The sequence below is a fragment of the Labeo rohita genome, chromosome 14 (genome assembly GCF_022985175.1).
Source record: "Labeo rohita strain BAU-BD-2019 chromosome 14, IGBB_LRoh.1.0, whole genome shotgun sequence".
In the NCBI taxonomy this organism is placed as follows: domain Eukaryota; kingdom Metazoa; phylum Chordata; class Actinopteri; order Cypriniformes; family Cyprinidae; genus Labeo; species Labeo rohita.
This window is the reverse complement of record NC_066882.1, coordinates 19,147,953-19,165,417: the sequence shown is the minus strand read 5'-3', so window position 1 is coordinate 19,165,417 and position 17,465 is coordinate 19,147,953. Positions and strand designations below refer to the sequence as shown.

General features: G+C 29.5%; 1 protein-coding gene across 3 annotated transcripts in view; it reads right to left on the bottom strand.

Annotated features, from left to right (window-relative positions):
* pdlim7 (PDZ and LIM domain 7) overlaps positions 1–17,465 on the bottom strand; it is a 56,612-nt gene that overhangs the window by 19,215 nt on the left and 19,932 nt on the right. For all 3 annotated transcript variants that reach the window (XM_051127782.1, XM_051127780.1, XM_051127781.1), the window contains exons 4-5: positions 10,407–10,437; positions 7,828–8,003 (exon numbers count right to left, since the gene is read on the bottom strand). In XM_051127782.1, the coding sequence (XP_050983739.1) occupies positions 7,828–8,003; positions 10,407–10,437 (207 nt within the window). The remainder of the gene's footprint in view (positions 1–7,827; positions 8,004–10,406; positions 10,438–17,465) is intronic.

Sequence of the window (17,465 nt, the reverse complement as noted above, 5' to 3'; positions counted from 1 at the left end):
GTAATAAAATGAAATAAAATAAAATACAAACAAACAAATAAAATACAATGAAAATAAACATCAAAATAAAATAATTCAAAATAACAAAAAAATAAAATGAAATAAAAATGAAATAAAATAACAAATAAATAAAATAAAAATAAAATAATAAAATAAAATACAAATAATTGCAATAAAATAAAATAAAAAAATACAAACAAATAAATAAAATAAAACACAAATAAAATTAAATAAAAACAAAACATGAAAAAACATAATAAATATATTCTTCTTTTGGTTTGTGTCAATGAAGTTTCAAATTTAAAGAGACGATAAGTGCAAATTACTAGTATAACTGAATTCATTGAAAATAGTAAAATTTTAAAAATCTGACACAAACTAGAAAAATAAAGATTTACGTTGGCAACTTCACTAAGTATGTTTTTCTTTTTATAATGTGTTGCTTCTACCCAAAACTTTAGAATATATTAAGAATATATGTGACCCTGGATCACAAAACCAGTCATAAGGGTCATTTTTTCAAAATTGAGATTTATGTATCACATGAAAGCTGAATAAATAAGCTTTCCATTGATGTTTGGTTTGTTAGGATAGGACAATATTTGGTCGAGATACAACTATTTAAAAATCAGGAATCTGAGGGTGCAAAAAAATCAAAATATTGAGAAAATTGCCTTTAAAGTTCTTCAAATAATGTTCTTAACAATGTATAAGACTAATCAAAAATTAAGTTTTCATACATTTACAGTAGGAATTTTACAAAATATCTTCATGGAACATGATCTTTACTTAATTTCCTAATGATTTTTGCCATAAAAGAAAAATCTATAATACCCAACAATGTAATTGCTACAAATAAAATACTTAAGACTGGTTTTGTGGTCCAGGGTCACATATTATATTACAATATATTGACATTACTTAATACAATTAACTAACAGTGACATGAAATAACATAAAATAAAATATAAATATAAATAAATATAAATAAATAAAATAAATACAAATATATAAATTAAAAAATAAAAAACAAAATAAAATAATACAAATTGAAAACAACAAAATAAAATAAAAATATAAAATATTATAAAAACAAAATAGTATTTTATAAATGAATAAGCTTGTTTTGGTTTGTGTCAATTAAGTTCCAAATAAAGGGAGACAAAAATGTTATGAAAATTAAATTACTAGTATAACTGAATTAGTTAAAAATAGTAAATGAATGGATGGATAAAGAAATAAAGAAACACTAAATAAAAAAATAAATAAATAAATGTTTTTGGTTGAATTTCCGTCACAAATAGTCCTCCTATGATATATCACAGTCTGAAAGGTTTTATCATGATTAAAGATTTTGGTCACAACTCCCACTCCTACTTAGGAATGTCTTTTTCCACATTACTTCACAAAATACTGACTCTCTGAGAAATGATCTGTCCAAAGAAACCCGCTGACACAAATGAGCTTACGCTGAAAACCTCGAATGAGAAACACAACTGCAGTGAGAGGAGTATACGGCGCTGACAGGCTGCGGTCTGAACGTGTCTGACTTACTGAAGTCAGTGCCTGTGAGCTGGGCCAGGATTCGGAAAGAGCGAGACTGGGTGGTGCCGGTGCGTGGCTGCCAATCCTCCGTATCCTCGATCAGTCTCTTCTTACTGCGATCGTTGGGGATGAAGCAGGCCGTGTTTTCCACCCGCAGACCGTGCCTGGAGACATGAGTCCTTCGTGACCTCTCTCATTCACCACAGCAGCACAGCACACCACGAAAAAACGACAAATGGCTTCACGTAATGCGTGCAGCGCAGGATGACACGACTACACCAAACGCACTGAGAGAACGTGCAGTATGTGAGGAGATATATATATATATAGATATATATGTATATATGGGGAGCATGAATTCCCTTACAAAAACTTATCATGGTAACCAAAGTTTCTGACAAAATACAAGTTATTACAGGCATTGTTGCTGCTACAGCAAGCTATCACAGATCTATTAAAGTAACTGAATTTTATGGTGCAGAAACTATGATTAGCACTGTACATTTTTTAAGAATGTATTTGCACTAGCGTTTTCAACCGGGCGGCCTGAAGGTATTGAGGGGGTTGTGCAGAAAGAATTTAATTTTTTTTTTTTTTTTTTACTTTTTCAAATAATTTAATACATTTTTAATTTAATTTCATTTTTATTTAGACATTTTATTTATGAATTAATCATTTTTATTAATTAGTTATAATATTTATATAATATTTATAATTATATTATTAATTGAATTACTGCAAAAAGTATGACATTAACTTTTGTTTGTTTGTTAATTTATTATTAATAATAATTTAATTAATTCCTAATTAATTTCATTTCATTTTTTTATTTTATTTAACAATGCATGTTCAGTCCTTTTATACGTTATTTATACATTTTTATTAATTATAGTTATTAATATTAATGACTTGCATTAATTTTATAATTATTTTTATTAATTAAATTACAGCAAAAAGTACAACATTTCTAATTAATTCTATTGATTTCTAATTAATCTTCATTATTTTTATACATTTTATTTATTAATTGATTGTATTATAGTTAATGATATTAATTCATTACATTACTTTTATAATTATTTTTCTTAATTAAAATGACAGCAAAAAATCACTACATTAACTTGATTAGTAAGGAATAATTAATTTTTATTTATTTATTTGTTTGTTTTTTAATAATTTAATTAATTTCTAATTAATTTTATTTCATTTATTTGTTTACCTTATTTTACAATTAATGCTTTATTTTTAATTAATTGATTTATTTTTATTTAGTTAGTTATTTTTATAACAATCGTAATTTAATTCATTTGTACTTAATTTAGTTCATTTTTTTATTTGACATCAAAGTACGACTTGATTAGTAAGAATTTTTTATTTTTTATATTTATTTATTTATTTATTTAATTATTATTTTTAATAATAATAATTTAATTAATTTCTAATTAATTTAACTTAATTATTTTATTTATCAGTTAATGTTCATTATTTGTATAAATTATTTATGAATTGTTTTTATTAATTGCAGTTATTGATATTAATTACATTTATAATTATTTTAATTAAATTACAGCAAAAAACACATTAACTTGATAAGTAAATAAATAAGCAAATAAACATTAAGCAAAAACATTATTTAAAAAAACAAAAAACAAATAAACAATCAAACTAATAAGTACATTAATAAGTAAATAAATTTTAAAAATTAAATCAAATAGATAAATAAAAGCATAATTTAATGAATATTAACAATGTTAATTATTTTATTCATCTATTGTTAATTGTTTGCATTTTTGTTAATGGTTATTAATTTTATTTTATTCATTAAAATATTTAATAATTATTCATTTTAGTAGTTGTAATAGTTGTAGTTGTAATATTAATAATGCTCTAGCTTGTTTCCTTTCCCAGCTTTCTAATAAGCATTTACATTATGAATATTATTGATTCTATTCCTCCATTGAAGCATCCGCTAAATGTCTTAATGACAATTCAATATTATTCATTATTACTTTTATCATTTAATTATATAATACAGTAACGTTAACAACCTTCTTATTTAACAAAACTGCAGAGATTAATTATATTTATTAAACACTGGGTCCCTGGGTCTGTACAGGTTGAAAACCCCGTTTTCACCCAGCGGATTCATAACGACATGCACACAAAAACAATAAATCAAAACACCCACAAAAAGTGATTTCAGTTCAGGCTGCACATCATTGCTTCATGCTCTAATGAAGTCACTCAGAGTGCACGACTACATTCGCTAATAGTTTCAAACGACCCAGCTAAAGTGCCGCGTTTCAATACAGTTCAACTACTGAGTGAAAAGCAATGAAACACGGCCTGATGTCGTCAAAAGCAAGAGTTTATTAGTGAGGTCAGCAGCAGGTCTGCATTCTTTTAGCAAGTGCATTAGAGCCACGAGCATTCAGCACTTACTTCCCCTCAGGGTACAACTCCTCATAGAAGGCCTCTCCTCTAATGAACGCCAGAGTGAAGGAAGACAGAAAAAAAACAGGATGGAGAAAAGGAAGAGGAGCACAAATAACAATAGAGAGGAAGAGTGGAAGCAGAACAACAAAGAACACAACAGTGTCCATTAAAGCAGCCGGCCTTTAGACCGAGTGAATGGAGGCCGTCCGCCGATCTCCACCACTGTGGTCTGAAATATCAACGCTGGAATAAAGCTGTACATTCACAATCCCTCGGTGAATAATTACAGAGCGAGACGGCAGCTTAGGTGTGAGAAATCTGCCATCTCCTAAAGCCAATACTGCAAAAATGCAGGCTTGGGAATAGCGAAAGATAAATTCAATTTAGGAAAAACGTATATGAAAACGGATAGAGGCAGAGCCACAGGGCTGGGATTTGATAGCCAAAAACAGTAATTGCACACATTTCTCAAAAGAGGAAGGGAAATAAGGAAAGGCATTACTAACTTGTCGAGAACTTCCATCTGAAGAATGAAAGGACATAAAAAAGAGAAGGAGAGAAAAGAGTTCAGAAATAAATCACACAGAATAAACAGCATTTAGAAAGACATGATGCAGAGACAAACAAAGCAAATTGTTGTTTTTTAGTGGGGAGAAGAATCACAGCGTGCTTTAAGTAATGCAATGGAAAATTTTGCTGAACCTTCTATTAAATATGTTAAACGATTCTGTTCTTTTAATGCGCTTTTATTATTAAAAACATCCCTGAAACTTCAGCCAAGCATTACAGCCACTGGATCAAACTGATACTGAGTTTGGCTTCGTACCACAAAACCAGCTTTACCCTAAATACACGTTTCCTAAAATTCTAACCAAATGATTTATGGTTTTTCCAGTCATTTGCGACCAGTGGATAAAATCATTTAATAGAAATTCTGATCATTAAATATTTTAAAGTTGAACAAGTAGACAAAAAATGTATTCATTAGAAAGCATTAAAACAATGCATTTGTATATTTTATTAAATTTATACAACAGCTTAGGCCTAGGAATTTTAAAAATATCCACTGCTAACACTGATTAAAAAAAAAAAAAAAAAAAATAATAATAATAATAATAATAATAATAATAATAATACTATTTTAACTTATTTTGGAATGTAATTTATTTAATGGAATAGCAAAATTCCCAGTCTTTAGTGTGACATCATCTTTCAGAATTAATTTTAATATGCTTACTTGCTGCAAAAGAATATCAATATTAAAAAAACATTTTGCTGCTTAATATTTTTTTGGAAACCATAATACACTACAATTCCAAGTACCAAAAAAAAAAAAAACTTTTTCTGCAATAAAGATGCATTAAATTGATCAAAAGTGACAGTAAAGACATTTATAATGTTACAACAAAAATCTATTTCAAATAAATGTTGTTCCTTTGAGTTTTCTATTTGAAGAATCCATTAAAAACAATCTGATAATTGAGCACCATATCAGCATATTAGAATGATTTCTGAAGGATTATGAGACACTGAAGACTGGGGTAATGATGCTGAAAAATTCTGCTTTGTATCGCAGGAATAAATTATATTTTTTAAATATATTCAAATAGAAAACAGTTATTTTAAGTTTCACGATATTACTGTTTACTTCATGTACTGTTTACCATATACACTGCCATTCAAAAGTTTGGGATCAGCAAAATTTGAAATGTTTTTTAAAGACATCTCAACCTCATCAAGTCTGTTTATTTGTTCAAAAATACAGAAAAAAAAAAAACAGTAGTATTGTGAAATATGACTGCAATGTAAAACAATGTGGGTTTTTTATTTTAATACATGTTAAAATATTATTTATTTCTGTAATGCAAAGCTGAGTTTTAATCAGACATTACGCCAGTCTTCAGAGTCACATGGATCCTTCAGAAATCATTCTAATGCAGATTTATTACTTTTTATTATCAACGCTGGAAACAGTTGTGCTGCTTAATATTTCCTTTTGAAACTTTTGGATTCTTTGATGAATAAAACATTAAAAAGAACAACATTCTTTTCTTACAATATAAGTCTTTACCATCACTTTTTATCAATTTAACACATCTTAGCAGAGCAAGAGCAACAGCAACAAACTTTAAATGGTAGTTTATACTGTTAAAAAAGATTTCTATTTTAATTCTTTTTAACTTTTTATTTACTATAGAATCCCGAATCACTGACCCTTAATCACACAAAATATTACGCAGCACAACGGTTTCTAACACTGATAATAAATCAGCATATTAAAATGATTACTGAAGGATCATGTGACACTGAAGACTGGAGTAGTGATGCTGAAAACTCAGCTTTGCATCACAGGAATAAATTACATTTTAAAATATATTTACATTGTAAAATAACTGTTTTCTTTGAAATAATATTTCAAAATATTACTGTTTTTTTCTGGATTGTTGTGCAAATCCAGCATTATTAATAAACCAGCATATTAGTTTGATTTCTGAAAAATCACAGATAAAACAGTTATTTTACGCCAAAAAAATATATATTTCGCAATATTACTGTTTTTTTCTGAATTTTTGCTCAAATAAATGAGGCCTTGATGAGGATAAGAAAATATATAAATAAATACTTTAAAAAAATATTTAAAATAAATAGATATAGAATATAATACATGGCATTTTAACAATGTAACCATTTTTGGTTGGTAACATTCCAAACAACACTGCAAGCAATAGTGCCCCTCAGAGTGAACAGTCGTAAAAACAAGCTTGTAAGTGTGCGGTGCTGTAAACATGCTCAGAATGCTGACGTGACTGAGGTCTCCATGTTCTCTGGAGATCACACACACACACACACACACACACACAAAGTGCTGGATCGCAAACACACTCGCAACACTCCAGCAGCCGAGCTCTAATTCACCCTCCTTCCCTCCACTACACTCCACAGCTCCAGATCTTTCTCCTCTGCTTCCTAGCAGAAAACATTTCCAAAAATCCAACTGAAGTCTTACTTTTTTCGCCTTTTGAATAAAACAAAAAGGACATAGATTTTAATAAAACATCCCCTTCATGCAATTTGTTTGTGAGGAAACTCATACAGGAGCCTTTCCAAGTAAGGCCGTTAAGTAATTCAGCACCGGGGCCGTAACGGCACTTTGAGGGCTCAGCAGATTTTATGGGAGGGTCTCGACTCTATAAACAGCAACAGACAACATCAAGTCCTGGCCTAAAGACAGATTTCAACCTCCTCGACCCGGATAGATCAAAACCTTAGACCTTCGCAGACTCCTTTGCTTGTTTACGGTAAAAGAACAGGGCGATTTTACTACCGGACTTGACTGCAAACATCTGTTGTTTTGATCATCTTAAATAAAAGTGCTCGTTAAAATTCAGGACCCTGGCAGAAAAAAGGTGCGGAACGTCCCCGCGTAGGGATGACGAGGAGGAAAACAGATGAAGACGGCATTTTCGAGTGGATCCCAGAACGGTCTGGTCACAAGGGTGGCGATGCAACCGCCTGTTCCAACAAGGAAAACAGACACAGCTGCTTAACGCCGTGCTGTTTATTACAAGCACAAATAAATCAATAAATCCAGAAAAACCACAAAAGGCCAGACTCTTGAACTCGCTGACCCCAAATCTCCTGTCACAACACTTCACTATGCAGGAACGCAACACAGACGTTCAGGGCTAAAACCCAGACAGCGGTGAGATTCTGCAGCCCTGGGTATGATGAGCTCATTATTGTGGAATAAGCTCATCAAGCACGTCCCGTGGCGATCAAAGCTCGCTTTAAAGACAGAATATGAGCCTGAGTCTCTGTTAGAGACCTGGCTGGCTGGTCACCTACCCATTGTGAGGCTGCGGCGAGTTGAAGTTAAGCTTTGGGGCGTACGACACCGGCTTGATGACAGGCCCCTTGCTGGCACTGCCAGGGGCCGCGGAGAACGGCCGTGCCATCTTGTTTATGGTCGTGCTCGGTGCGAATGAGTACTTGGGCTGGCTGGATGCAGGTGCGAGTGAATCCTGAGTGTGGAGAAAGACACAGTGCAAATGCAACACCATGCAGGTCAAATCATGCACACACACTGGTGGCACCACGGGTAAATGCACAAGCCCAGATACGGTTTTAATACCTAATCCTTTCCAAATGAGAGGATTATCTGAGGGGAAAAAGGTGTGAATTGTCTTTATGTGTTATTACGAGAAATTACAAGCACGGTGAGAGTGGAGGGGGATTGTTTGAGAAGTGCGAACACACCCTGGACACAAATATTTATCTTGAGATTAGGCCAAGGTACAGCTAAAAGATCCTCCTTCATTTCGGCTGCACTCTGCTCTTGGGTTGAAAGTAAAACTATAACTGATATAACTAGGATTGTAACAGGCACTGCTGCAGAGACCTGTGCTATGGGCTACTGCAGCCACATGAGGGCGCAGTTTTCCCCATTCAAATTCAGAGTTTTTTTAGTTTTCATTGGAGTTAAAAATCTGATTAGTTTGTAACAATCAGCTATTTCAATTTGTTTTTATGATTAGTATTTTTTTTTTTACAGACCCTACTATGAAATAACATTTAAGGTTTTTTTCTACATGTTAATTTTTTATTAAACATTCTTTTTTAAAAGATTTAAATATAGTTGACCTGTCAAATATTAAACAAAAACAAATATATGTATATATACATAAATAAAATCCAAATAATCAAAAGTACAGCAAAAACAGTAAAATTCTGAAATATTTTTACTATTTAAAATAACTCTTTAAAATTCTATTTGAATATATTTTAAAATGTAATTTATTCCTGTGATTTTAAAATTACATTTTTAGCATCATTACCCTAGTCACATGATCCTTCAGAAATCATTCTAATATTCTGATTTGCTGCTCAAAAACATTATTATTATTATTATTATTATTATTATTATTATTATTATTGTTGTTGTTGAAACAGTTCAGTTGAATTTTTTTTTTTAGGCTTCTTTGATAAATACAAAGTCCAGAAGAACAGTATTTATCTGAAATAGAAATCTTTTGTAAATTATGTTAAAAAAAAATTATGTTAAAAAATAATGTAAAAACATATAGAAAAATAAATAAATAAAAATTATATTGACTCCAAGCTTTTGAATAGTATAGTGTATAATGTTACAAAATCTTTTTATGTCAGATAAATGCTGATCTTTGGATCATTCTATTCAAAGAATTCTGAAAAAACAACTCAACTGTTTTAAATAATAATAATAATAATAATAATAATAATAAATAATAATAATAATAATAATAATCAACAACAACAACAACAACAACAATAATAATAATAATAATAATAACAGTAATAAATGTTTCTTGAACAGCAAATCAGCATACTAGAATGATTTCGCAATGATCATGTGACACTGAAGACTGGAGTAATGATGCTGAAAATGTAGATTTGACCACAGGAATAAATGCCATTTTAAAATATATTCAAATAGAAAACAGTTATTTCAAATAGTAAAAATATTTCACAACATTACTGCGTTTGCTGTCTTTTGGATCAAATAAATGCAGATTGGTGAGCAGAAAAAAAAAAATAAAAAAAAAAAAAAATTCTGTTCAAATACTTTTGACTGGCAGCATATATTATATGCACACACACTAGTGGCATATATTACATAAATAATTGTTTAGATTTTTACTTTGCATTTATTTGCATTTAAATTCTACAGTTAGACGTTTAAATGTAAGGGCTAGACGTTCTTTAATTTTTGCTGTTATAGTATGTGAAGATGGCCTCCTGAGAAATGCAAATTCCATCTGGGTTTGTGCATTCTGTGGCGATGCAAATTCCACCAAACCAAAAACTGCTGAAGGGAGGTTTAAGCAAGACTAAAGGCAAGATGTTTAACACGTGAATCAGACAGGCGAACAGACAAACCGCCCAAACTTCTGCAATATCCTGCAACCAGCACATGAAAGCCAAAAGAGCCATGAAACTTACATGAGAATGAGTTATGAATGAGCTATGAAGCACTGTGCATTTTGGTGAAATCACACTAGTTGAAAGCTGAAATGAGTACGTGTGTGGGAGTTAACTTAGATATGCTTTAGGGACAAAGCAATCCCAAGAAATTAGCTAAATTTGTATAGATCTATATATACACATTCATTCAGTCATTCTAAGAGTGAAAAAGTTCTCTTTCAGCGGCTATGTAAATATATAATGACTTTACATAAAAGCAAAATAAACTTCTATGGAAAGACATTTAGATAGCGCGTGTCTGTATGTGTGTGTGCATGTTTGCTTAGTTCAGAAGTATTCAAAGCAGCTGAGAACTTGAGAACTGATCTAAATGTGTTTCTTCAGATATCAGGAGCTGGTTGAGAGGTCTTGCGAAAGCTTTGCAGTTCTGTCCGACATGAGAGGAAAAAGGGCGATTGTCTTACCTTCTGCTCTCCTCCGGCAGAATTAAAAGCTCTGCAGAGAGAAAAGTAGAGAAAGAATTCACTTAAGCTCATTCATAAAAATGACTCACTTCACTGCGATGTTTAAAATGTTAACTAGGGACAGTCTAATGGACAGACAGACAGACATTCGTGCCAAACACAAGACTCAAGGGAATTAAATCGGTTCATTCTGGCTCCAAATCCCATTTTGTCAGCCTGAATGGAATGTTGCAGCTGTACGTGTGAATTAATCCAAATTATTTTGAATACAGACGTGCGAGTCAAACATGTGGAAAAGCAATGTATTAGATTTGGATAAAACATTTTTGGTTACTTAAGTCATAAACACTCAACACAAACTTTGCTATGCTTTTTTCCTTTTTTTCTATCTCATTCTTCTTTTAATAACAATTAACAAAAACTTTTCAATGCTACTTTGAAATACCCAAAAGCATCACATAAACACTGATACATGAACTTGGTAATCATACAATCATGCAATTGAATAAATAAGTTGTTGGGTTCAAGTGTATTTTAAGAGCTATCTTATGATTATTTTTAAAAACACGCATTTTAAAAAGTAAACATATTATATATTGCAAGTGAATAAATAAATATGTAGTTTTACGCAATCCAAATATTAAAGTACCATGGTATTACCATCTAAACCCATCACTGTACTCAAGATAAACACCGTATTCAAGAACTTCCGCTTTAAACTGGACTTTCTAGGTTAGTTTGACTAGGCTGGAAAAATAGTTGCATTCCATTAGTGACCTCCCCATGAGTCTGCATTTCCTGTGCCTATACACCACTTCCTGTGACAGCGATGATGTCCTTTTGCACAGTGCCTGCTTACAGATAGCAGTTTACAGAGAAAATGTGGAAGAAAACAGCACAACCAGACAGTTTTACAAGAGTTATCTGTTTGAGGAAACAGCATACAGTGCAACTGACAACAGTAGATGTAATATACAACCGCATTATATATTTGATTTTCAATATGCAATCTATTTTCCTAGGTAGGTAGGTAAATAAATAAATAAATCTTGCAAAGGTTTTCTAAAATGCATTTTGCTTTGTAAGCAAAGACGAAATCTTCAAACTAGTATGCTTAAAATCAACATGAAAAGTCATTTCACATCCAGCAACCAGTAATTTAAAGGAATAGTTCACCCAAAATTGAAAATTCTGTCATTAATTACTCACCCTCATGTTGTTCCAAGCCCGTAAGGCCTTCATCCATCTTTGAAACACAAGGTAAGAAATTTTTGATGAAATACAAGCAGTAACGTAACCGACAAGTTCAAGGACCAGACAGGTTGTAAGGACGTAAATAAAATAGTCCGTGTCAAATAATCAGTGGATCAACCGTAATGTTATGAAGCTACGAGAATACTTTGTGCGCACAAGGAAAACAAAAATAACTTTATTCAACAATGTTGAACCACTGATGTCATATGGACTATTTTAATGATGTCCTTACTATCTTTCTGGGCCTTATATGTGTCTGTTGCATTGCTGTCTATGCAGGGTCAGAAAGCTCTCAGACTTCATCAAAAATATCGTAATCTGTGTTCCTAAGATGAACAAAGGTCTTACACGTTTGGAACGACAAGGTGAACTATCCCTTTAAGCCTAAACAACTATTTGTGTATTAGTAAACAGCCCGTGCAGTCTACGTAATGTTAGCCTACAAAAAAACCTGTTCCCGGGTAAAAGTTATTGCATTTTGATAAGATTACCAAGACAAACACATTGAGACAAATCGATCCTGATTTCAAATTAAATTGAATGCTTTAAAACAAACACTGACCAAAGCACACAGGAAGGGCAAACTAGGACGACGGTCTCAAGCAACAAAGCTATAAAGAGACTTTGTGTTTCAAAGAACTGTTGCAAACCACAACTGAAGAGGTTGTCCAAATGGCTATCAAAGGCCAAGTAAACCAAAACAACACCACCCTCTGTAATAAAAGTATATTCCGGAATGCACACAGACATGCTCAGACATTTGTCTTCAAGCATGCCTTTCCATCCGATGCAAACACTGTAATTTATATGTGATAGACAACAACAAACAGATACACTGACATGTCTGACAACCAAAGCTCCCAAAACAATAGTCAGGAGACTAGACATCTATCAGCACACTGGGCAAAGGGGTAATTATGAACTTTGATAAACAGATGTTTTCACACTTATGTCACAACAAACTCTGCAAAAAAATGACATCATGTAACCATTGGTGATATGACTCATGAAGACACGCCCACTCTCAGTCACACCTCCAATCAGCTCATTCCGTCTCCCAGCATTCCAAAGACGTCTGGAGAATCAGCCAGTCTCTGCATCCAGAACGTTTTTTATGACCGAACTGAACTCATTCATTTAAGTCCTCCCTCATTCCAGAGAACATTTTATAGAGAAAATGACAACCCTTCTTTAATCTAAAACAGCCCTGAGAAATGACAGGGTCATAAGAAAAAAAAAAAAAAACATAAAATGAAATGAAATTAACTTAAATAATAAAAATAAAATAAAATAAAACAAAATAATAAAATTAGATAAAATCAAATTAAAATTAAATTAAATGCAAAAGCAAAAAAAATAATAATAATAAAAAAAATTAAAATTAAATTAATTTAAATTAAGTGGAAAAATAAAATAAAATTAAAAAGTAAAAAAACTAAATAAAACAAAACATAAAACTAAATAAAATAACAAAAAGAAATGAAATGAAATAATTAAATACAAAAAATAAAATGAAATAAAAAAAATCAAATACAATTAAATAAAATTAAATAATAAAATTAAATAAAACAAAAACAAAAAATTGAATCAAATGAAATAAACTAAAATAATCAAATTTAAATGAAATTGAAAGAAATTAAATAAATCAACTGAAATGAAATTCAATGAAATGAAAACAATAAAACGAAAAAAAAAATTAATAAAATAAAATGGAACAAAATAAAATAAAATAAAATTAAATTAAACAAAAATTAAATAAAATAATCAAAATAAATAAAATGAAAAAATAACAATTAGAAAATGAAATAAACAAAATTAAATTAAAATTAAAAACAAAATAATAAAATAAAATGAAAAAAAAAAAAATCAAATAAAATGAAATAAACTAAAAATAAAATGAAATGAAATTCAAAGAAATGAAATTAAAAAAATAAAATAAAAAATTAATTTAAATAAAATGAAAGTGAAATTCAATTCAATGAAATGAAAACAAAATAAATAATAAAATGAAACTGAAACGAAACTAATTAATTTCGTTTTAAATTAAAACTAAAGGTTTAATGAAAATAAAATATTAAAAGAAAAGAAAATAATAAAATGAAATTCAATTAGATGAAATTAAATAAAAACATAATAAAATAAACTAAAGTGTAATAAAATAAAATAAAATAAAATAAAACATTAAAACTAATTTTGTACAGGTAAATAGGATTACTTTTCTTAACATAAAACGCATTAAATACATAACATTATGCATACTATATAAAACTTTTTTTCTTTCTTTTGTTTTTTTTTTTTTGGGTAAAATATGGCTTTGCGTTGACACGTCTTCATGAGATTTGCCAGTACAAAGAGACAAAAGTTTTACATATAAACACTGGAGTCTTGCGAATATGAGCTAAGCCCTGTTTTATCGAGGGAGCAGCATTTCTCATAACTCAAGCAAAAGTTTTTATCCCTCTTCACTTAAACAGGCCATTACTAACCGCTACAAGCGCTCACCTATGTGCTGACATACAAACGACTCTCGCACACCCAAAAAAGGAAGAAAACCACATTCATAACTGTGGTTTGGACCATTAAACAGGCTCTACGTCTTCTTGTGTTGATCACAGGGACGGCCTAATGACAGAGCAGGAAGGAGTGCATCTGTCACTCTGCAACTGCGCTCATCTTTCCCATTAGTCATCTCTTAACCACAGACATTAGACTCTTTCCACCAGTAGCTTCTGTTCTGTCTGAGGGCAGTAAGGTCCATTTCAAACTTTCCTTTTTTGGGCTCTTTGCAGTCTCCCAAAAGCAGTGCAATGTCAGCGATTTCAGAATTGCGTCCCGAGGCGCTGGAGTTTTCCCATCTCCGTGCTGAAAAGCGAAGGTCAGCTCAAGTCAGAGTTACCATTCTGTCTCCAAACGATCTGCTCTACCTTTAGCCCAGGGTCGTCTGAGCCATCCGAGAGTTTTATTACGCCACATTTAAAGATTTGTTCTAGGCATTTAATACCTGCCTTAAAATCTGTCTGCACAAAACAAGAGGCCTGAAGATCTACAGGCCATTTAATTCTGCTTAAATGCCACACAAGGTACCATGCCAAGTTATCAGCACGATTGCCATGGCAACAAGCAAAAGACATTTTCATTTGAAGTCGTGTTACTGCCTGTTAGATCAGCTCTCTAGACACACAGTCTTGAGCCAAAATAAATTTAATGAAATCAGGTACTGTTTAAAAGTCAATGTTCGAAACAACAGACCAAAATTAGTAGCTAAAATATCACAACACAGCACAAGTGCGACTGCCCGGTTTTAAGTGGCCTTGGCTTTGAAGTATTTTTCCCCCATTCATTTTACATTTATGCATTTGGCAGATGTTTTACCCACAGAAGAATAACAGTGCAACAGCTGGTTGTTCCCTGACAATAAAACATATAATCTTGGTATTGCTAATGCCATGCTCTTCCAACTGAGCTACATTTTCTCCATTGGCATTTAAAAAAAATAAATAAAAAATTCTAAGAACCAAACCAACCAGCTGAGAGATGAATCATGATCATTTGATTAAACAACAACAACAAAACTAAAACTGAAAACAACAGTACTATATTAACATTAATGCATTAATAATTATAATTTAATCATTTATAATAACATAATAATAAAAATTGATGTGCTTATATAGTAATTTACTGTTATTTTTGTATTATTCAAATATTTTATAGTATTTATTTATTTATTTATTTATTTATAAGTTTTATATTTTGTAATTTTAGTACCTCATTTATTTTTTAGTTATTTGCCAAGGAACATTTCTACTTTTTGCTGATATTTTTAACTAATCTAACTGAAACAACAGTATAATATAAACATCAAGCCATTAATAATTATATTATACCAATTCATAATAACAACAATTATAACAACTATAACAATTTATGTGCTTATATAATACAATTACTGTTATTTTTGAATTATGTAAATATTGTTACGGTATTTCTAATTTTTGTATTTTATTTTAGCTTTTAGTAATCTTGTTTAATAGCTTTTATTTAATGCATGTATGCATGCATGTTTGTATTTTATTTATTTAATTATTTAATTTTATCTTGAGTAATTTTGGTACTTCATCTTAAACTTTTTTTTTATTTCAGCTAGGTGGCAAGAAAACATTTCTAATTTTTGTTGATATTTTTAAGTAATGTAATATTTTTTAATTAATTTTTTTTTTTACTTAATTATAACTTTATTTCTAAGAACCAAACCAACCAGATCCAAGACGAATCATGACATTTGTATAAAATGAAAGAACATAAAATAATAAAATAAAATAAAATAAAATAAAATAAAATAAAATAAAATAAAATAAAAATTATAAATGTAATAAAATTAAATAAAACATAAAATATTAAATAAAATAAAAATAGAATAAAATACTAAAATAAAAAATAAAATGAAATAAATGACAAAATGAAATAAAATGAAAAAAAAAAATACAAAATGAAATAAAATGAAAACATAAAATTAAAAATGAAATAAATAAAATAAAATGAAATAAATAAAATATGAAAACAATAACATATGAAATAAACTAAAAAATAAATAGAAATAAACTAAAATAAACCGACATAAAATGACAAAATTAAATAAAAAAAACTGAACTGAACTGAAAATAACAGTACAATAAAAGTATTAATATGGCATTAATAATAATAATAACAACAACAACAATAATACTAATAATAATTAATAATAACATAATTATAACAATTTATGTGCTTATATAATACGTTTACTGTTACTTTTATATAATTTATATATTGTTAAGGTATTTCCTAATACAGTTTAGTTTTAATTTAAGTTGTATCTATCTATCTATCTATCTATCTATCTATCTATCTATCTATCTATCTATCTATCTATCTATCTATCTATCTATCTATCTATCTATCTATCTATCTATCTATCTTCCAGTTTTAGCTTTAGAAAGTTAAGTACTTCATTTTAAACTTATTTTATTCAGTTAGCTGTCAAGGAAACAATTTTTGTTGATATTTTTAACTAATCTACTATTTTTAGCTGATATTTTATTTAATTTTTAAATTTATTTCTAAGAACCAAACCAACCAGCTGTGAGATGAATCATGAAGTTTGTTAAAAAAAAAAAACAACAACAAAAAAAAAACAACAACAACTGAAAACAACAGTACCATAAACAGTAAGACATTAATAATTGCAATATAATAATTCATAATAATAAAAATTATAACATTTTTTGTGCTTATATAATACATTCTAGCTCCGAGATGAATCATTTGATTTAATTAAAAAAAAAAAAAAAAACACACACAAAACAACACTACAAATGAAAACAACAAGCCATTAATAATTATAATAATTTAAAATAATAACAATTATAATTATTATTATTGTAACATGATTTATGTGCTTATATGATACATTTAGTGTTATTTTTGCATTATTTATATATTTTTATGGTATTTCTTAATATTTTTTAGTTTTAATTTTAAGTTTTAGTAATTTTGCTGCTTTAATTAATTTATTGTCACTTGAACCTATTTTATTGAGTTAGTTGCCAAAGAAACATTTCTAATTTTGCGCAATTTAAGTTATCTAATATTTTTAGATTTTGTTTAATTTCAACTTTATTTCATTTCATTAAAAAAAAAAAAAAATTATATATACACATGTATACACACACACACACACACACATATATATATATATATATACACATATATACACACACACACATATACACATATTATATATATATATATATATATATATATATA